Below are 20,652 nucleotides of genomic sequence, written 5' to 3'. Positions count from 1 at the left end.
AGTTTCCATATATATATATTTTATTTTGTTGATTTGGACTTTTGGCAGGTGCCCATGCAGTTAGTTTTTCACTGTCGTACTGCTCTAAACAAAGTAGATGGAATTTTTTAGTTGGAAAATTCACTTAATTATATATGTCAATTGTTTAGAAATTTTTTATTAAATTGATTAAACGTATATATCTTGTTACGGCAAATAAGTATTTTTTTTTAATAATTTAAGTTCAATGTTTATTTATTATTAAGATTAGACTATTATTAGATTAGACATTCAAAGACTTTTCCTTAAATATAAAAAATTTTTAGTTATTAAAAAATTATTAATTAATAATTTAATATATTTTTTATATAAAAGTCAATTTTATTTTAGATTATCATCAAATTATATAATAATATTATATTTTTTTATAATTCGTAAATAAGGTCAAAAAATAAATAAAATTAGAGTTAAGATATTCTTAAATCGCAGATAAAATAAAATTAAATTTATATAAAAATCTCAACTGACCACATGCAGAATTAGAATTGAATCCAAATTCTATCTTATCTTATTTATTGTCACCCAAAAAGGTTATACTTGCATTGTACATGCTATTTTTTACGTTGATATTACATGTAGTCTTTTTTTTTTCTGCTGATATTTACATATTTACATGTAATTTCAAAAGTATGCTTTTAGACTTTAGTCATTTTTTTTAATTATGAGTGTTTACGGATCGAGTTAATTTGGTTTAAAAAAACAATGTGAATTAGACATAAATTTTAATTGATTTGAATTTGTGGTTTTAGTGAGTGAACTTAAACAAATTTTAAATCAATGAAATTCATATTGGATCACTTTAGATAATTAGATATTCAATTAAAAATAAATTTTAAAAATTTTTAAAAATAAAAAATAATCTAAATAATAATAATAATATTAATATGATCGATTTAAACTTAAATAACCATCATAATTTAAAATATTTTAAGAGTTAGGAGATAAATTTATATATATATAATATTAAATTAATTGAGTAATCAAGTTCGTTTAGATTTTTCGATTACAGAACAATACCCGAACCAATTAAAATTATATTTGGTCAGATCTGATTTGATTATACTTAATTACCAATCAGATTTAAAACTAATATGATCAAATCAGATCAAGTCAGTTTTTAAACAGATTGAATTATCCATCTATACCCGTAAATATTCCTACTTTGTATATATATTTTATTTTTATGAAATGCTCCTGTATATAGTCACATAATTGACTAATATGTCTAAGGTGTTTTCTGTATTACTTAAATTTTAGATATATAATTTAAAAATTAAAAAAATAAATTTTATTATTCTCTATCTCTATTTTTAAATAATTTAAACAAAAATTTTATAGACACTGAAGAATCTCTCTATGTCTAATTGTTTTCAGACATTGCTGACATTTCGACCCAAAACACGTTGCAATGACCAAGAAAATGGGGCATTATTAAGGCACAATTATTTTTTTTTTTTGGTGACTAAGGCACAATGATTTACACAAAGGTTTTATTGATTAAATAAAAAACTGCTAAGAATACAAAATAAAATATTTAAAAATTGTAAATATAAATTTGTAATAGAATATAACAATTATATTATTTTTAATGATATTTTAATGCTAGTATGTTATATATATATACGTGATACATGCATGTGTGTATATGACTAGTGACATTTTTATTGTAAAATAAATTAAACTTTTAGATCTAATAAATAATAATCACACTATAATTTAATCTCATTTTTAGGATAGTGCAAATAATGTGCAATAGAAAAATCTCACAAGAATTTGTATAATAGTTGGGATTTATATTTTCTAAATTTAGATATTTAACTTTTTAAAAAATATGAGATAAATTTATAGTCTTAATATTTTTGTAGATTTTCTTTCTGTTGAGTTGTTTTTGCAAAAGCATGTTCTTACCTATTTTCAAAAAACGTCATTGTTTATTTTCTACTTCTTATTTTTTTTTAAAAAAAGCAAATACCTTAAAAAATATATAATAATTTTTTTATAAAAAAAAGATTTAGTCTTAAAAGTATAAACAAATAAGCCATAATTATTTTAAAAAGAGCTATTGGACTTTATAATGGTTTGAACTTTGAATAGCTTTTTCCCTCAAACAATCAGTGGCGCATATTTTGGCTGATAAATAAAAAACACAAATAATGGTTTTACAAAATATTATTTGTACGCTAAAATTAGTTATTAAAATTAATCACCGGACAAATATATATATATATATATAATTTAATTTATTTTTAATATATATTTTATATATTAATATATATTTTATTTTGATGGTGAATTTTAATATACACCTAATAGATGATTTTATTATTTATAGTGACTAAGTTTCTTTTTCAAGTCATAAACATCGCACTATATCAGTGGCCACGTGTAAAATTTATTTAGCTATGACTTTAAAATGTGATTCGAACATGAATAATGAATATATATCAAGGATGTGGAATGATGGTTCATCATATAATATTTTAATCAAAAGATTAAGAATATAATTTAAATTTTATGGTATTACAGAAAGTATATTATATTAAACCATTATCTTTAAAATTTTGTTTTGTTAGAGGGAAGTAAATTCTTCTCTCGCCTCTATTTTCTTTTCATCGCTTCTCTCGAACCAGATAAATTAAAGCTCAAGTGAAAACAAAATATAATGAAAATAAACAAGATCAAGTTTGATGAGATATATAAAAATTATTATGAATTGAATAATTTTATCTTCCGAAGTAATGAAAACAAGATCAAGTTTGCTTCACATGTTAATGTACATTATCAACCGACCAATTCTATCTTTCTACGTAGCTTACATAAAGCGTGCTCTATCTAAACTTCCTCATGGAAATTACAAAAAACATTGTCTTCCATGTAATTGCTACTTTATTTATATTATTTTAGGCCACATTTGTAAAGATACAATACAAGATAACAATTTATAAATATCATTAATTAGTAATTAAAATCAATAAACCCATGTTTCTTAAAAAACTTCCAAATAAGACAAACAATACAAATTACAAAGTCTATAAACTATTGTTTGCATAGATATAAGAACAGGATAATTTAATTACTTCATCCGTTTTATTTTGTATTATATTATAGAAAAAATTTTAAGTGTACTGAAAATACCAGTATTCCAATTTTAATTAATATATATTATATAATTTTTTATAATTTAAATCAACGATTAAAACAATTGAAATATTGATATTCCGATACATTTGAAATTCTTCCTGTATTATATGTCACTTCTGTTCAAAATAGGCACACGTTATGAAATCTAACGACCGGAATTGGGTGGCTCTCGAGTTTCTCGTTGTTAAAAAGTATGCTTAAAAGAAAATGATTATAAAAACGGTGTTCTTGTGTTTTTCTTTTGGATAAAAAATCAAGTGAGTTATAAAACGTGCGTGGACGGTGCAATATAGTGCTATTTATTGAGTTAGTGATGTGGTCCCTTGACGTGAGTTTCCATATATAGAATAGATTTTGACCATTTGAATGAGCCAAATCAGTTCAGTGATCCTTAACATTTCACTCTCATTTCTTTGTGATCCATAATTTTCCAGTTAAAGTCACTGATTAGCCTTTCTTTTGTCTCACCAAAAAGCTTTTTGTCTGGACATGAAAAGTATCCAGCTACGTGTTGATCCCTAATGCTTTGTTTTATTAAATCCATTCATTAACATTGACTCGGGACCATTGGTGTCTCACTGACTTCATATATATTTAATTAGTGTATATTCAACTTAACTTTTATACGAGACATTTTAATTAAAAAGAATAAAGTTGAGACTTCAGAGAATCCAGCATGCGTGGGTTGAACACTGGTGGGGCACAAAATGGAAGTTGGATATATATTAATGAGATGTTCATTTGATATTAAAAGAGAATGAATCACGCGGAAATGTCTTCATATAAAAATGATAATTAAAAATTATTAAATATTTTTATATATCTAATTAAACTATTTAATTATTATCTTTATGTAAAAACATCTTTATATAAGTGAAAGGACATGCGAAAACATAGGTATCTGTTGCTTCATTAATCAATCTACAAAGAGAACTCAGCTCAACTTGGGGCATATTTGGTATTTCATTTGGAAACAATGCCTGAAAGGGCTCATGAATCATATACTGAAAAATGACAAATCTAATCATTCATAAATAAAGCTTCAATTACATAAAAAGAATGTGAAGTGGATGGTGACAAAAAATTATGTGTTACTGAGAATATCTAGTCTACAAGGTCGCATCTGTTGGATTGTGTGCTTCAATATCAACATGCCGAATACCGGGGACAAGATTTTGGATCTCCTTCTCCAACCTATCCACTTCACTTCCTAATGCTGTAACTACTTCCTCACCTGCCACAACTCTCACTTATAAGTATATAAGATAATTATTATTTCTCAATCAGCATTTATATTTCTCAATCAGCATTTATATATCTGTAATGATCAAGTTAACTACTGCATACCATAATTTGACATAATCTTCATTAGGGCGGCATCATCAGCCTTTTTTGCAGCTTCGCGAAACTGTAAATATAGTATAGTTGTTGATAACTTGAAACCAGCAAGCAGTATTAAATAAATTTGGTCATTATGAAAGTTAGCTAAGGTTCTGAGCTGTCATACAAACAGAGTAAGGTAACTTTTTTTTTCTTTATGGGTCCCTGCCATACCACATGATTTCTTGTAGATGATGATAATAATAATATGAAGTACAATACAAAATACAGCATATTATCAGATTTGTTTGAGCATTTTATGTAGATGAGAATCAACCTGTTTAGCCCACTCTTCACGTCCTGTCCTTGTCAGATAATTTTGCACCACCATAACTCCATTAAAATCTGTTTCAAAACCATCATCAGAATTAATTGTTCCAACAGCACTCATAAACTGAATGGAAACCAAGAACAACAATGATATGATGGGCAACCTATTTCTGCCTTAAATCTGAAGAATCCTGGCCCAATAACTTCGCTTTTGCAATCATAGAGAGCATCTACAACCTAATGCACAAAAGCCACCTAAGTCAAATGATTTATACAAAGGCTTTTGTTATGCAATTTGAGTAGAATCTAGAATGCTTGTACCGGATCATTTTTCAAAAATCGAAGCACTTTCTCCATATCATGGTCATCCATAGCTCTGCCAATTAAAGCATGTCGATTTCTCTGGATAAGAAATATGGCTACCTGCATGGTCAATTCAGCATAAAATCATGTGAAAATAGATTTCAGATCCGTGTCTCTTACATCAGATGGCAGAGAAATTACTGCCTACTGAGCCTCTTTACCATGCCAAGTAAGTTGCCAACTACGATTGAGCCTATGGGATCATAAATAGCATTTCCAGTGACATTCACTGCAATCAATGATGCCCCAGCAATAAGAAGGCCTGTCACAGCAGCACCATCCTGCATATATTTTGCTACCGTTTATAAGAACAAGCTAACAGAGAGAATATTAATTCACTACTAAAGGAGTTTTAGGAACTAAGAATATTAATTTCACTACTAAAGGAGTTTTACGAACTAAGAATATATTCAAGTTGCATAGCCTACCGGAAGGAAGAATAACTAAAACAATCTTAACAAAAGTTTTCTTTTCACCTTTCTACATTCTTGTTTTAATGCTTAAAAACTACTACAACATGTCTTTTTTACCAACGGTAGCATACATGTTGAAGTTCCATTCAACTGAATAATGTGCATAGCTTTAAATAGCAGAAGAATGTGGAAAGCTTTGAATAACTGTTGCTGAGGAAAAACATAGCCAAAATCATAATGAGTGATAAGTAGTGCATGTTATTCAAAGCCCTTATTTGTAAATTTTTTAGATTCACTCACTTATGTATAAACCAATTCTTGTTTAAACCCAGTAAAAAACATGCTTCAGGACCAAATAAGTTAGTGCAATAAGCTACCTCGGTCATTACTGCAACAGATGTAGGATCATGGCCACGCCAAACATAATCTCTTAGTCTCATTCCCTCGGCGGCTGCACCTTTCTTTACAGCTTGTATGGCAACAATAAGTGAGGCACCTAACATAAAAAGCCCATCGAAAGAAGGGAAGCGATGAATATATGACGGATAACAGACAGCACCAGGTTAAAATGAGGTAGTAGCAGTACCTTCAATGATAAATGAACCACATATGACCAAAACTGCATATTGCATGTTCTCAGGGGGCTGAAAAGGAAACTCTCGATAGTCAGTAAATTAAATACAACAAAAAAAAGCCTTATTCCACTAAGTGGGGCCAGCTAAATTAATAAACCAAATAAAGAGAAAAATTCACATAGGAAAAAAATTAACAATTTGTGATCGACAGATGTCAAAAATTGTCATTTCAAAAGTCTTTTTTGGTTAAATACCTGTGAAGTCCACAAGTTCTGAACACCATGAACAACTGTGGCACCAGAACCAAGACAAAAGATACCAACAGCAGATATCAAAGACCAAACAAATCTTTCCTTGGAATAGCCATAACTGTAGAATTGAACAGCATTATCACATTCACACGATAAAACCAAACTCACGCAATCACAAGAGCCATGCCACAATTCATCCCAAAAATTGAAATTGATAGGATAATAAATTTTGATATACTGAGTCATTTTAAATTTTGCAGTTCGTAATAGAGCACAGTTCATTGATGTCCGATTCAATAGCTATCCATGCTTTCATCCATTACATGTATAATAGTCCTTAAATCATAAATCACATGGATTCATTTCTTATAGTGTAGACAAGAAAAAGGTAAGAGGATGGTTGATAAATGCAATCAATAGTATTCAACTCACGGATGGATAGCATCTGGCGCACGCCTTGAGCTAGATAGACCATAAGCAAGCAGCGCCTACAAAATAATTCTATTAGTTCTCTGCAGTCAAGAGTCTCTATCAATGACAAACATAAACATGTATATACCTGGTTTGCAAAATCGGCGACCGAATGCACAACTTCAGCCAACATAACATGGCTAGAGGTAGCAAAATACACTCCAAACTTGAGAGAGAAAACAAGAAAGTTACACCACAGTGCAGTTGTCACAGCTCGTACACTAGAATAATAAAGAGGAAAAAAAAAAAGGAATCAGGTGAAAGTAAATGGGACAAATGGCAGCACTATCTTGAGATATCAAATTAAGTAGCAACAGAGAGAAATGATATCCATGATAACACACACAACACTCCACCATGCTAAGTCAGTTTCCAAATTGGTCTGATATATATATACTTAGGAAAAAACAATATTAATAACAATAATGACAATGCTAAGTTGCTAACTAACGCAAAAGCAAAAATACCAAAATTTCCGATTAAAGAGAAAAAAAAAACCTGTGTCGATCGTTGATTTCAATATTCTTAGCTTGCTTTGCCCTTGTGAAGACACCTTCAAAAAAAAAAAAGAAGCAATATTTACGAAATAATAGTAAAGAGTGAGAATTGAAGGGGGGAGAAAAAGGAACGTACTGCAGTGTGAGGTATAGTTATAATTGGAGTGGCGGTTGTGGCGTTGAGGATCGAAGAGGAGCAAGAAGAAGCGGCGGGAGGTGAGAGGTGGTGCGGGAGAGAAGCCTTCTAGAAGGTTCTTAGAAGAATAGGATTTGGTGTTTGGAGGGTGCGAAGAAGGAAGTGAAGGAGGTTGTTGGTTGAGAATGAAAGAGTGGCGAAGAAGAAGACGAGAGCGAGCAAGGTAGTAATATGATATTCGCATTAATACAATACAATTGATGAATATTAGGGATTTGATTTCTGGTGAACAAGTTTGAAGACTGAAAGTGAAGAGTGAAGAAGAAGATTACGAAGAATGGTGCGGAATGAATGAATATTCCTCCATTATTCGGAGAAAAATGTTACTGTTGCAACTTGCACCAATCCCACTTTTCAGTTTTCTCAGCTCACACTCTCAAGCTTATAGATTTATTGAATTAAGAGAATATACTCTCCACTATTATCATACACTCAACATGATTTTCTTTTATCTAAATTATTTTTTTATTTTTCGGTCAAGCTGAACTAAATTTATATAATGTTCAGTAAAAGTCAACTAAGACAATTCGAGCCCATTATTTGGACTTCTTTGGATGAATTTAAAAAAAAATCTTTTTTTAAATTATCTATTTTTTAAAAGATCTTATAAAAAAGTAAAAATAATTAATTTTATGTTTGAATATCTTATGTAAAAAATTTTTTTTATTTATCAATTATGTTTGGATATAATAATATAAAAGTACTTTTTTATCTATTTATTATATGAAAAACATTTTTTTTCAAAAAAAATCTTTTAAAAAAAATATAAATTACAGCTTCTCAAAAAAAATTTTTTTTCTGGTACTTTTATTTTTACTATTAAAAATTTGCCAAACACACTAAAAAATAAAAAAAAAATCTTTTTTTATCAAGATAATGTTGCCCAAACAAGACTAAGACAGCTTTCAATTTTTCAATTCAAAAAAATTTAAATATATTAATTTTGTTTGGAACTCTCGACCTCAAGTTAATTTGATCATGCTATTGTTACCGTATCTCTGAGCCTCCATTGACTATATAATTATTTCACTTAATTATCTGATTTGAAAGTAAAATGTTAAAAATATTTCATTGTCTTAACACTGTCCAACCAAAGAAGAAGACATTGGCATTTGGCAAAACTGCGAAAGGAACTGTCTACACTAGCAAATGTGAGTATAAAAGTTATGCCTCAAATACATAAAACTCAGCAATTTATGCTTGTGAATATTTTTGGCTCCACACAAATGAAGGAACAACCTATTCCTTCATAAATTTTCAAGAATAAAACGTTTTGATTTCCTATATATAATATAACATCCCACCTGCTAAGCAGAATGAACCCCTTCCCACTCAATTGAGGAAATGCCAGCAGCATCTTCTAAGCTCTCTATAAAGGGATCAAACTGCGTTTCTCGAATCCCGGCAAAATGGGGTGGTCTCCGGCAATGGTAGAGACAAATATGGAGAGATCTAACCTGACCTTCCTTCTTTCCTGCCACCTATTCTAAAAGAAGGCTTTTGCTTCTCATTTGAGTTCCCAACAGACCCCCCTTCGTTCCTTTGCACAATCCGCAGAGGGTGCGCCTCCGTATTGAACACCCATTGATCTAATGGGATGACTGTCGGAGGCGAAAACAGAAGATAAAGATACTTCAGTGTCTCCGCAAGGAAGAAGCTTTGCATCATGTTGTCTTTCACGCCGCTATTCACCTGAGAAGTGACAACTGTAGAATATGAGTAGCTGCCATGGATATATGCATTATCAAACGCTAAAATGCGAATGCAAAACACTTGATCAAACATGAACTTGAGGTGTGCTTACATCCTTCAGTCCAACGTAGCCCGACTCTATGCGCGAGTTCTTCTCAAAAGCTTGAAATATATTCCAACCCCATTCCTGGTATGTCTTATTGCCAGTTAGACGCCAGAGGTAAAAGAGTGACTCGACTGTCTCCGGCCTCAGTATATTCCATGACGTACCCACACTCATGTCCTTAAATTCAAACATAAATTTCAGATCACTCCGAATTTTCAAATCGCACGTCATAAGTGCACGAATAATTAACAACTAACCTGGTCATCATGAAAGAAATAGTTCTCTCCAGCCAATTTTGTTGGGGTCGATTGATAGAAGTTATAGCATGTCCAAGCAAGCTTGCAAAGAAAATAAGATGTAATCAGACTCCACTGGAAATCACAAAACCATTTGCAAAGAACCAAAAACTAAAAAAGTTGCAAATAAAATATACCTCTTCTGCTAGGGACAGGAACTTCTGAGAGTCTTCAGCGCCATAACCAAATGATCCCAAAGCAACCATCCCTGGAGCAAAGCATGCTAGTTCATCCATCTGCAGATATACTCGGGCGAATGAAATCATGTTATAAAAAATACTAAGTGCGACAATCCCAGTATTTTGATTCAATATCATACTTTGTCTGAGAGATATCCTCCATTCTTCTCACATAGATAAGTAAAAGAAGACGGTGTTGATCTCCTAACCAAACTTAACAGACCTTTCATTGATTTCTCCCACATTTCTCTGTTTTACCAATTCGAGGGGAAAAATAATCAGTTACGAAACATTTAAACTTCTAAATCATTAAACCCTAAAAAATCCAACTTAATATAAACATGAAATCTGAAATGTCTTCAACTATATAACTTTAAAGATTGGCATCTGAAAGATTCTTTCATAAATCAAGGAATTAAAAATCCAAACAAAATTCCATCTCAACAACCATTGCAATAACAAATGGATTTCAGCCTGAACCCATATCAATTAACAGTTCAGCCCAAACGTGAAAATATGTAATAAAGTAGGGGCATTATTCTCACCTATAAAGTTTTACAGCTGAAGTTTTATTCCCCTGTATCCAAACTTTGAGGAGGTATTCATAAAAACTGCAATGAGATATGATGCACACCAAATAAATAAATATACAGCAAGACGAGTCAAAAAAGTTAACAATACACAGAATTTTTCTGTGCTCATCTCATGCAAAAGAGTGTTAATACCTATCACCCATGGCACCAAACGTGACGGGAGAGTATCCAGCCCTTCCACTGTGAGGATTGATGTAGATAGGAAGTAACCCATCATCAGGAAAAGTTTTATTAAGTAGTGTTATTACGTTCTCAACCTGAAAAAGTAGGGTGCCGACCAATCAGTGCACTGCCAGAAGAACAGGTAACATACAAATCACAGCCTTAAGTATATTACTGAGGCCTTTATCCATGCTCAAATATCACGTAGGTGAATATATCTGATTTTTACCAACAAAAATGTTGATACACCCACCCTTTTGTTTCACATTAAGGAAATGAAGAAACATAGAATCAGTTAAAAACCTTCTGCTGATACTTTGAGTCCCCAGTCCTTTGAGATAGAGCAATGAATTCTAGTTGTTCGGTGCCAGAATCTGCCAAAATACTGTCACCCTGCGAAAAATGAAGACAAAAGGCAATTGGAGACACTAATAATATTGACTTGTAAAAAAACAGCTAGGAATTAAAAACTAACACAGGCCCGAAAGTCAAATAGTGCACTAGAGCACTTGTTTACAAAATCCTTATTGCGTCTAAAACATTTTACTTGTCTTTTTCTTTTCTTTTTTTTATGAAGAATTACATAAGGATATCAAAATAAATAAATAAATAAATAAAAAAGCCTTCGCTTAAGTTGAAACCTAATCTAACACGATTCTAATCCTAAATAGCATATCCAATTTCATCAGACTAGCAGTCAATTTCACACCAAAAATGACTATGAAACTTTGAAAATGGCTTTTAACCTCAGTACCCAACCTTAGAAGTTAAGATCAAGGACTATAGACCCATGAAGCCATCTAGTAATAAAATTTAAAACAATGGAAGGTAGTTATAATGAAGGAATACAATCCACAAATGTAATACCCCAATTGTATATCGTTAAGAATGACATATGTAGAATTGTGGTACTTACGCCGGTCCAACTAGGATTGTGTGCACGTCCGTGTGATAAGTTGATGATGTTATAAGGAATTCCGGTAGCTGTATCCCAAGCAGGAAGCAATCTGTCAGCTATATCTTTAGCCTTGTCGAGGAAAACTTTGTCCCCCGAAAGATCATATGCACTAAGAAGGCCTCCTACTACTCTGGATTTTAGTGGAAATAGTCCCCCCGGAAAAAATGAACACAATTTTTAGTTACAGAAACTGAGTTTTTGAAATGGGGAATGAACTTTTAATTGCAAAGTAAACCAAACATATGAAACTACCTTATGGTTGTCTCAAAAACGCTTGCTTCATAATCCTTGTTGAAGTCCAAAGTGTTTGCAACCCAACTATCGGAATAATGTCTGAATAAGTTAATATGACAACGAATACAATAAAGCATAACCAAAACCATAAAAATAAAAAATAAAACAGAGTAGCATAGCAAACAATTGAAACAAATCTAAGAAATTCCACATATAAATTCAGGAAGATTTCAGGAATATAGTTAAAAAGAACAATTTTTTATTTTGACGGGGACTACGGCGCAAAGTTAAAAAGAACTATATGTATAGATATATATACCGACATAAAAAACTACTAGTTAAGACACCATCACCATGGAATGTGCCTCTAGGAGAGCAACAAATTGAAGAGAGGAAAACAGAAAATAAAATAAAAGAAATTTCCACCCTAGATGCAGATTATTTTTTTCCCCCATATATAACTTGTTATACAAGTTAGCCCCTATTAATTCCAAACAAATATAGAGATGTGATTAAAGCAAGGGAAAAAAGAATTGCTATGGTAACTATAACATGCTCATGTACAGAGTAAAGCTACACTCACTCTCGGGCTTTTTGAAACTGTTGATCAAGACCCATGATGTATAGTGTATCAAGTGAATCTATTAAAGTTGCCCCAAGACCTCCAAAACTGTTGATACCACTCTTTGACTGAGGCTGGCATCACCAAGGGGGGAAATAGTTATAAAATATTCAAATTTAAAGAAAAAATAACTTTTTTGCATTGCAGTAAAACATAGTAAACAAAATCAGGCACTGCAAAAAACACCAAAATAGTGTCATATTCAAAAGAAAGAAGCTGAACTACCAACTTTAGACCAAAAGCTTTAAAGTTGATTGTTCATACATAATTAACATACTTCTAATCTGGGAAAAAAAAATACCTGAAGTTCATCTTGGCCCCATGCATACTTCTCATAAGATCCCCAAGCATGAAGCATAGCTTCTTTTACTTTTTCTCTTCTCTCCATGTCAACTGGATCATCTACGACCTCTTTACTAGACTTGGTAGTTTTCCTCCTTAAGGCAACTTCCCCAACTTTACCACCATGGGCATTACTTAGCACTTCCAACTGAAACAAGACCAATTGCTTACTCCCCGAAATAGCATATTATTAGAATTGAAAAATATTTCTCATGACAAAATAATATATTAACCGAATAAGAAACCTGTGCTGTATACAAACAGACCCAAAAAAAGTGTAATTAATATCAAAAGATGAGGATTTAGCTTTATATGAGATTGAATGTAGAATGAGAATTTAAACTATGGATTCAATCAGTTTGATGCAGGATTGATGCGGACAACACGAAACATATCTGGTCATTTTGTTATTTGTGTTTGTTTCTTGTGAATTGCAACATACAATGAGTCTTTTTAGTGAACTAAAGACTAAAACAAATGTACAAAAAATTAGGCGCTTTACATCTTCTTACCCGATTTTGCATATCAGTAATTTCTTTCCGTAACTCCTCAACTTCTACCTGCATTTCACAGAACAATTAATAATGGCTGCAAAATGAACTTACGCAAAAACCAAAAGGATTTCAGCTTCCCTTAAAAAGAAATTTGAATAGGAAATGAAAACAAAGTTCCACTTCAAAATCATCTACATGAATGAACCATCCTAGTTGTGCCCACCTCTAATTACAGCATTCTCAAGTTTCAACCTAGTAGCAAACTTGGTTATTTAGCAGGAATGAAAAACAGTAGTTCCATATAAATGAAAGAGAATATATAACCTAATAAAAGCCTTATTCTCACCCATGTCTGAACTTTGCCATAACAGACCTACCCTTCCACTTTTCCAAATATGAAATGCCCCAACTATACTGCCTATCTTCACAAATCAATCAACATTCACACTAGTCAACTTCCACAGAATTCCAACACACCAAACAATAACAAGTCAACTTCCACAAAGTGGGTCTGAGATAGGATACATGAATCAAACAATCCCATAGCATCAGATCCTAAATCATGTCTACTGAATCCCAAACCACCATTATTAACAAACAAACAAGCCTTTATGGCACCAACCTTTCAGCTAACATGGATTATAGCATAAAGTCATAAATGAAGTCTACTGAATTTCCACAACTGCTACCAAAAATAATCCATATCAGATCCATTCATCCGAAAACAAGTTAGTTGCCAAAATTAAGGAAATAAGGGATGTTTCTAATCCAAAAAAGTAGAGTACCTCGTGCTCTCTGACTAGAGTTTGACGATCCCAAACAATCAAAGAGGCACAAACAAAAACGATGAAGAGCACAGCCAAACGCTTTGGTCGCTTCAGGTAATAGGCAGGGTTGCAATACTTCCACTTTCCGCTACTCGTCACTGATCTGCTAGCTCTCGCCATTCCCAACCACCCCGAACAACCAAAGATCTAAACAAAGTTTTGGACTTTAACTCCAAAAGCTTTTCTTCCTTGAAATTCACGCTTTTGTTGTTGTCCTTTGCGGTTGTGAAGTGCGAATCGCAGAGAAAAAAGAAAGGAGCTTTAAGGGTTTATCTATTCTTCTTCTTCTTCTTTGTAATAATATATTAATTAATAATAAAATACAGTAACTGAAAATGTAATTGGTGAAGCTAACAATAAGAACAAAGATGATGATGATGCTGCCTGCTACCCAAATTTATTTAATTAATAAAAAACGAAAATTGAGCTAAAATATGGAATTGCAAAGTGAAGTGTGAAGAATCTGATGAGAAGAGGTCAAGAGGGGAAAGGGGAAGACTCGAATTGAATGGGGGCATTGGTCAAGCTGATCAACCATATGGATATGGGTCCCATCAAACTCTCTTCCAACTTCCAAGTCAATTTTTCTTCCCACAAAAACCCTATTCTACTTTCACCATTCACAACTGTTTTTTCTTTAAATTTAAATTTTGAGTTTTTATTTTTTGGAGGATAAAATGTATTCTCTCATTATAAAATATTTTTTTATATTTTTTTATCTTATTTATAAAATAAATAATAAAAAATTATATTTTATCTTTTAAAATAAAATTTTAAAATTTAAAAAATCTAAATTCGTTTTTAAGGACCAAACATTTGGTTGTCCTTCAAACTATTCATAAAATTTATTCTTATTTTAATAAAGAGAAATTTTTAAATGCCAACAATTTTGGTCATTATTTTACTAATAGTGCATTATAAATATTAAATTATTTTTATCAAATATATTTTATTAATTTATGTATACAAATTCTAAAAATTATAAATGCAAATTATATTAATTCGTATAAGCTATGATAAATATAAATATAAATTTTATACATTTTATATATAAATTTCTGTAAATATAAGTGTAGATTATTATTCTAAAACAAAAATAACCAAAACACTTCTTGCTCATCAGGAATAGTATCCAAAGAGTAATTTACTAATATTTAGTAAAAAAAAATATTGAATCATAAAAGATCTTTTTAATGCTTTCGTTTTTTTAAAGCATCTTTTAACGTGACAAATTAAAAATTAATTTATTTAAAGCAGATTTACTATTGATCAAGTGAATTAATCATTCGACTAACTTAAATCAATCTTATAATGTTCATATTTAATATGAATTATGTAAATATAGCTAATCATCTTAATTTTCATATAACATTAAAACATAAAATGAAAATAAATAATTATGTACATAAGGAATGAATTAATTAAATTTACTTCTACACCATACAATGAATAATTTTGTTGGGTTGCCATACATTTGTTAGAAATAACAAGTAAAAAAGATCCAACTTAAAGCTCCTAGAGGATTTCTAATTTCTAAATAAAGAAATTTCGTTAAGTTAGTTGGCAGTTTTGGAGTTAACTTAGAAAGAGTGGGTCTCTGCTACATAGGAGGAAATTGAAGATGTAAGATATCCAAAGTTTTTGTTAAGAAAACATTTTTTTGGTCTTCACAAAACCTTGACAGATGAATGAAACTCAGAGAGAGAAAGCAAAATTGAAGTTTTTGACATAAGCAATCCCTCAACATATGTAAGCAATTTTTTTCACTCTAAACAAGTTCATATACCATTTTTATCTGTTAAAATGATTACATTTACATTCTACAAAGTGTATAAATTCTAATTTTATTCAAATTCAAATATCTCTCTAAATTCTACTTATAATACATACATATATATAAGTTATTTATTTTTTAAATTTAATTTTTATACATTATTAATATAAAATAATAGTAGTATTAAAAAATCAATATATTTTGTGATTTATAGTTATTAATTATATTAATAATAATTTTAATTATATAAGATTATATTTAATAGTGTAAAATTACACGTTTTTTTTCTAATAATTAAATACTAATTAAATTTTAATAAAAATACTGATCCTTGATTTTTTTATAAAATAATTTTATATAAATAATTAGTCACACTAAAAATAACTAATTTTTAAACACAGTATAAGATAATATAATTAGATAATCGTATAAAACTTTTTTAAACTCCTTCCTTAGATCCAAAATTAATTAAGCATGGAATTCATGTAATTACACTTTCACCAACAAAAATAAATACTCTAAAATTCGAGGATGAACAGCTTCATATTTCTTGCTCTACATTCCTAAACTCAGGTTCAAATATACTCTAATTCAAAATTATAGTTTGCAAAAATCCTTAACCTAATAAATGTAATTATTTTTAGTGAATGGAATTCTTAATTTCTTAATTCAAATTAATTATAAAAAATAATTTAAAATTTTAATTTTAATTTTACCACGTACATGGTACCATACATGAAAATAAGTGCCTGATCCACGTGAGAACAAGGAAAAAAAGGTACCAAGGATAAATACATAGCATACGTTAAGATTAAATTGAAAAATACACAAAGAAAAGGTGAATTAAATTAAAAATAAAAAATGAGCATTATTAGCAGGGTGGTGTGGGGACATGAAGTTACAGATTCACTCATTCACATAACATTAATGATGAAATTTTTTTTGGGTTTGTGAAATTTTTTTGACTTGCAACAAAGCACTGTCTCCTTGTCCCTCTCCTGATCTCATCATCTCTTCCAAACCCACACAAACCAAAGCATCAAAACATAACCTTTCCAATTCATAATACAAGAGTTGCTCTCTCTTCATCATCATCATCTTCTTTCTTCACTTCCTTCCTTGTCCCGAACCTCAAATCCGACCCCTTTTTTTCCACTACTTCAAATTTCGAAGCTTGAAGAAGGTTTCTGTTTTGATTCTGGGCTCTTGTGCGGATCAACTCACTCTCTACCAACTGCCTCAACTGTTGGTCCCTTCCCCTAATACCGAAAAAGTTTTGTTTTTTATAATACCCTTTTGTTCAATTCAAGGAAATCTCTTATGGATTGTTTGATTGAATTTATGAGGTGCTCAAATAGTGTTTGGTGTTTATCTGATTATTGTTTGGTGTTAAAAGATTGTACTTTTAGCTAAAAACTCAGCTGAAGTTACAACAGTTTAATTGACTTTAACTGGGTAGAAATATTATGATTTACACAATTTCCTTCACTATGATGATGATGCTTTTGTAGTTATGTCAATACAATTTCCTGATTGTATGTATGAGTAGCTTGGTTTGCAGGACTAATTTCAAGCTCTCCATGGTCCATACTTTGGTTCCCTTTTTTGTTACCATTGGTTTTGTTTTCTTTGCCTGCCTTTATGCCTAAGTAATCCTTTTGCAATTTTTGAAGGTGGTTTTAGCTTTTTGTGCCATGGATGGTATTCATGGGGGTGATTCTCGGATACACTTGAGTGAGGGACAGCATCCTATGCATGTGCCATACGTGCAAGAACACGAGCATCATGGATTGCATCATATGAGTAACGGGAATGGGATGGAAGATGATCAGAATAATGGTGATGATACTAACTGCGGTGGAAGTGAGAGTGTTGAAGGTGAAATCCCTTCTAATCATGGAAACCTGCCTGAGAATCACACGGCGATGATCGATCAAGGGGGTGATGTTGGGGATCAACTTACATTGTCTTTTCAGGGCCAAGTTTATGTATTTGACTCTGTGTCGCCGGAAAAGGTGCATGAACTTATCCGAGTTGCTTTTTACATTCTGCATTGACATGGCACTACTCCTAATGTTTAGTCTAGGATGCATGATTTGAGCTTTGTTTGACATGCTTTCTTTGTTAGTAAATACCAAATACTAGTTCCTAAGATACATGGTGTATAATTCTTGTCATGATCAAGTAGAAAAATTTGTGCCTACTTTGTGGATCCTGAGCTGTTTATTTGGCTAATATTGCTCTAAGGAAGTTCAGTAGGGGCAGCACAGTGTACAGAATTTTTAGTTTTTTGGGTCACTATATGTACAAATTTATTATATTTGCCTAGGTTTTTGTACTTTGGTTTTTCCTTTCTTTTCTGTCCATGGCAAATAGTGATCTATTTTCGGTAAAATTGTGGACTACTGCCTGTATGTAGTTTGATCCATAGAAGAAAACAATTCTGATAATCTTAGGATGCATTCTTAGGTTCAAGCTGTACTACTACTATTGGGAGGCCGTGAAGTACCTCCAACTATGCCTGCCATGCCAATATTGCCCCACCAAAGTAACCAGGTACTACCTTTATGTCGTTAATTTTGATCGATAGTCTTTTGGTTGTCAAATATATGGCTCATGAAGTATTTCAGCAGGGATTTACTGGTACTCCACAAAAGTTCAGCGTCCCTCAAAGATTAGCCTCATTGCTAAGATTTCGTGAAAAAAGGAAAGAAAGAAATTTTGACAAAAAAATTCGCTATACTGTTCGTAAAGAAGTAGCATTAAGGTATGATGCTTACTATCATAAACCTTGCTTGGAATATTTGTACCAAGATGTAGCTTGATAATTATTATACTCAATTTATGTTTCTACATGCTTTATGTTGTTAATAACATTAAACTGTGGAAACAGAACACATTGGTAAGTTCCTTCAAGAGCCTGCATTCATCTCAAATTTCATGTAATAACTTTGTCATCATTATCATACATTTGCAGGATCTCTTATATTTTTATTTTCCGAGTGAGTTTCTAAATTGTCCCAAATCGACATTCCATTCTGCTTGCTTTATTTTGTTGTTTTCAGTATTTTCTCATTTATGGGAGCTTGATAGATATGTACACTCACCCAAAACTCTAGCTTTCTTAGTGAAATGTAATATTATAGTAAATATAGGATATAAGATTCTGTATATCCTTCTGTCTACTTACTTGATCATATAATTAAACATATACTCGAATCCATGTCCCTACTGGCAATATTATTTTGTTATGTTTGCACCAGTAGTAGCTTACAAGACAAGTGACTTTTGTAGGATGCAAAGAAATAAAGGTCAGTTTACATCTTCTAAGCCCAATCATGATGAATCTGCATCAGGTGCAGCAAACTGGGGGGCAAATGAAAGCTGGTCATCAGATAACAATGGATCTCAACAAGATATCGTGTAAGTCCACCGGTATATTTGAGAACAAGAGGGTAAAAAAGAAATTGAATTTCTATTCTAGATGTTGCCAACCCCACCATGTGGAAAATGGCTTTCTTGTTGTAATGATAATGATTATATGGTGTGGATTTTATGGCTCAAAATGAAAATCATGAGTTCAGTCCATTTGATAAGTTTTAAGTCCATCTTTCCATATTTTCGAAAATATGTCAGTTGTCGGCACTGCGGCATTAGTGAGAAGTGCACACCGATGATGCGACGTGGACCTGAAGGGCCAAGAACACTCTGCAATGCTTGTGGACTTATGTGGGCAAATAAGGTGAATGACATTCATATTTATACCTTAAGTTTGTTTCTTTCTTTTTATTTTCTCAATTCTATTCTACAAGTGAACATTAATATCTTAAAACTAGAAAGTTAAACAACTGTGGTTGATTTCCTTCAATTATATTCTTTGCAATATACTAATTTTGATTTCATTGTTGATATGTTGATATGCATTTTCTGAACCATAGGGAACTCTTAGGGACCTATCGAGAGCCGCGTCCATGGCTGGACATAATTCTCAGTTAAACAAGAATGAGGTTGGAACTTGGAACCCATGCACTCACTATATTTACTATAATGATTCATACTCTTCTTCTTACATAAACTTAATCTTTTCCCTTTATTTAAACATTTTTTTCAGAATAAAGATTTTGAGGCCAATCAGATGGTACAAACAGTGGCAGCTGATGTTGAGGATTCTTCATGACAGGCCTTCTATATTTTGGTCCCATTTTCATGGAATAAGGGTGAGAAGAGTGTTTGCTTTAAGATGAGAAGATGAGAATTATTAGTCCTTTTTATTTTGGTTGGAAAATGCTCATAGGAGCATCATGTATTTTTTTTTTTTTGGTGGTTTTTCTATCAATGTATTGCTAAATTGTCATGTATTCTTGGCCTTTTATTTTAGGATTAGGATTTTGATTTATTCCGGGGGCTGAACAATTACCAAATACCAATGCACTCCCTTTATGCTGTGTTGTACTAACGAGTAGTAATTGTGTTTTGTTAGGATGTGCGTTCTGATTTGCAATTTTTGTTTTATGTTTTTTTTATTTAAATAAATAAAATTTTTTATTATTTCTAATATTAGGCAAAAGTGGAAATACTTGCTTGAATACGCAAAAGGTACAATTTCCTAATGTCTTAGTGCCTTGGTGATTAAATAGTATTTTGCATGAATGTGTTTGAAATGAAACATATTTTAAACGTTGTTATTGTGAAATGAGGAAAACATATTTTTGCCAAATTAAGCATATTTCGCACAAGAAAAATTATTAGGCACTTTGGATTAAATTATAACTTACAT

General features: G+C 31.3%; 3 protein-coding genes across 6 annotated transcripts; 1 reads left to right on the top strand and 2 right to left on the bottom strand.

Annotated features, from left to right (window-relative positions):
* Positions 1-4,114: 4,114 nt before the first annotated feature.
* Positions 4,115-8,060, bottom strand: LOC112709677 (metal tolerance protein C4). The gene is made up of 13 exons (XM_025761573.3): positions 7,537-8,060; positions 7,402-7,456; positions 6,992-7,124; positions 6,865-6,920; positions 6,436-6,550; positions 6,193-6,250; positions 5,984-6,102; positions 5,355-5,474; positions 5,152-5,253; positions 4,995-5,067; positions 4,838-4,905; positions 4,528-4,588; positions 4,115-4,414 (listed from the first exon to the last, which is right to left on the bottom strand). The coding sequence occupies exons 1-13, from the start codon at positions 7,778-7,780 to the stop codon at positions 4,290-4,292; spliced, it is 1,329 nt and encodes a 442-aa protein (XP_025617358.1). The 5' UTR covers positions 7,781-8,060; the 3' UTR covers positions 4,115-4,289.
* A 619-nt stretch (positions 8,061-8,679) lies between these two features.
* LOC112709676 (mannosyl-oligosaccharide 1,2-alpha-mannosidase MNS1) lies at positions 8,680-14,710 on the bottom strand. Its single transcript, XM_025761572.3, has 14 exons — positions 14,060-14,710; positions 13,293-13,340; positions 12,740-12,928; positions 12,400-12,512; positions 11,835-11,900; positions 11,541-11,712; positions 10,928-11,017; positions 10,595-10,719; positions 10,415-10,480; positions 10,010-10,118; positions 9,828-9,926; positions 9,652-9,732; positions 9,401-9,571; positions 8,680-9,288 (listed from the first exon to the last, which is right to left on the bottom strand). Exons 1-14 carry the CDS (start codon positions 14,219-14,221, stop codon positions 9,049-9,051), a joined length of 1,731 nt encoding a protein of 576 aa, XP_025617357.1. The 5' UTR covers positions 14,222-14,710; the 3' UTR covers positions 8,680-9,048.
* Positions 14,711-16,761: 2,051 nt separating this feature from the next.
* LOC112709675 (GATA transcription factor 28) lies at positions 16,762-20,354 on the top strand. 4 transcript variants are annotated; one of them, XM_025761570.2, is made up of 8 exons: positions 16,762-17,120; positions 17,549-17,890; positions 18,345-18,431; positions 18,509-18,642; positions 19,170-19,298; positions 19,512-19,617; positions 19,814-19,882; positions 19,987-20,354. In XM_025761570.2, the coding sequence occupies exons 2-8, from the start codon at positions 17,570-17,572 to the stop codon at positions 20,050-20,052; spliced, it is 912 nt and encodes a 303-aa protein (XP_025617355.1). In that variant the 5' UTR covers positions 16,762-17,120; positions 17,549-17,569; the 3' UTR covers positions 20,053-20,354. The 4 variants fall into 4 exon arrangements, with proteins under 4 accessions (XP_025617355.1, XP_025617353.1, XP_072058320.1 ...); XM_025761568.2 differs by having other exon boundaries at positions 16,773-17,120; positions 18,506-18,642; XM_072202219.1 differs by having other exon boundaries at positions 16,776-17,120; positions 17,559-17,890.
* Positions 20,355-20,652: the final 298 nt, after the last annotated feature.

This window comes from Arachis hypogaea, chromosome 9, assembly GCF_003086295.3.
Source record: "Arachis hypogaea cultivar Tifrunner chromosome 9, arahy.Tifrunner.gnm2.J5K5, whole genome shotgun sequence".
NCBI lineage: Eukaryota > Viridiplantae > Streptophyta > Magnoliopsida > Fabales > Fabaceae > Arachis > Arachis hypogaea.
This window is presented reverse-complemented; position numbering and strand designations above follow the sequence as displayed.

What these genes read in the sequence shown, in the direction of transcription:
- LOC112709677 (XM_025761573.3), bottom strand. Translation starts at nt 7,780, where the DNA reads ATGCGAATATCATATTACTACCTTGCTCGCTCTCGTCTTCTTCTTCGC. An exon ending in GCGCCAGATGCTATCCATCC is followed by an intron (nt 6,551 to 6,864) that starts GTGAGTTGAATA and finishes TCAATTCTACAG; the next exon opens with TTATGGCTATTCCAAGGAAA. An exon ending in GAAGATTATGTCAAATTATG is followed by an intron (nt 4,415 to 4,527) that starts GTATGCAGTAGT and finishes GAGTTGTGGCAG; the next exon opens with GTGAGGAAGTAGTTACAGCA.
- LOC112709676 (XM_025761572.3), bottom strand. Translation starts at nt 14,221, where the DNA reads ATGGCGAGAGCTAGCAGATCAGTGACGAGTAGCGGAAAGTGGAAGTAT. An exon ending in GTTTTTGAGACAACCATAAG is followed by an intron (nt 11,713 to 11,834) that starts GTAGTTTCATAT and finishes ACTAAAATCCAG; the next exon opens with AGTAGTAGGAGGCCTTCTTA. An exon ending in TCCTGTCCCTAGCAGAAGAG is followed by an intron (nt 9,733 to 9,827) that starts GTATATTTTATT and finishes TTTCTTTGCAAG; the next exon opens with CTTGCTTGGACATGCTATAA.
- LOC112709675 (XM_025761568.2), top strand. Translation starts at nt 17,570, where the DNA reads ATGGATGGTATTCATGGGGGTGATTCTCGGATACACTTGAGTGAGGGA. An exon ending in TGCCCCACCAAAGTAACCAG is followed by an intron (nt 18,432 to 18,505) that starts GTACTACCTTTA and finishes GAAGTATTTCAG; the next exon opens with CAGGGATTTACTGGTACTCC. An exon ending in GGATCTCAACAAGATATCGT is followed by an intron (nt 19,299 to 19,511) that starts GTAAGTCCACCG and finishes AAAATATGTCAG; the next exon opens with TTGTCGGCACTGCGGCATTA.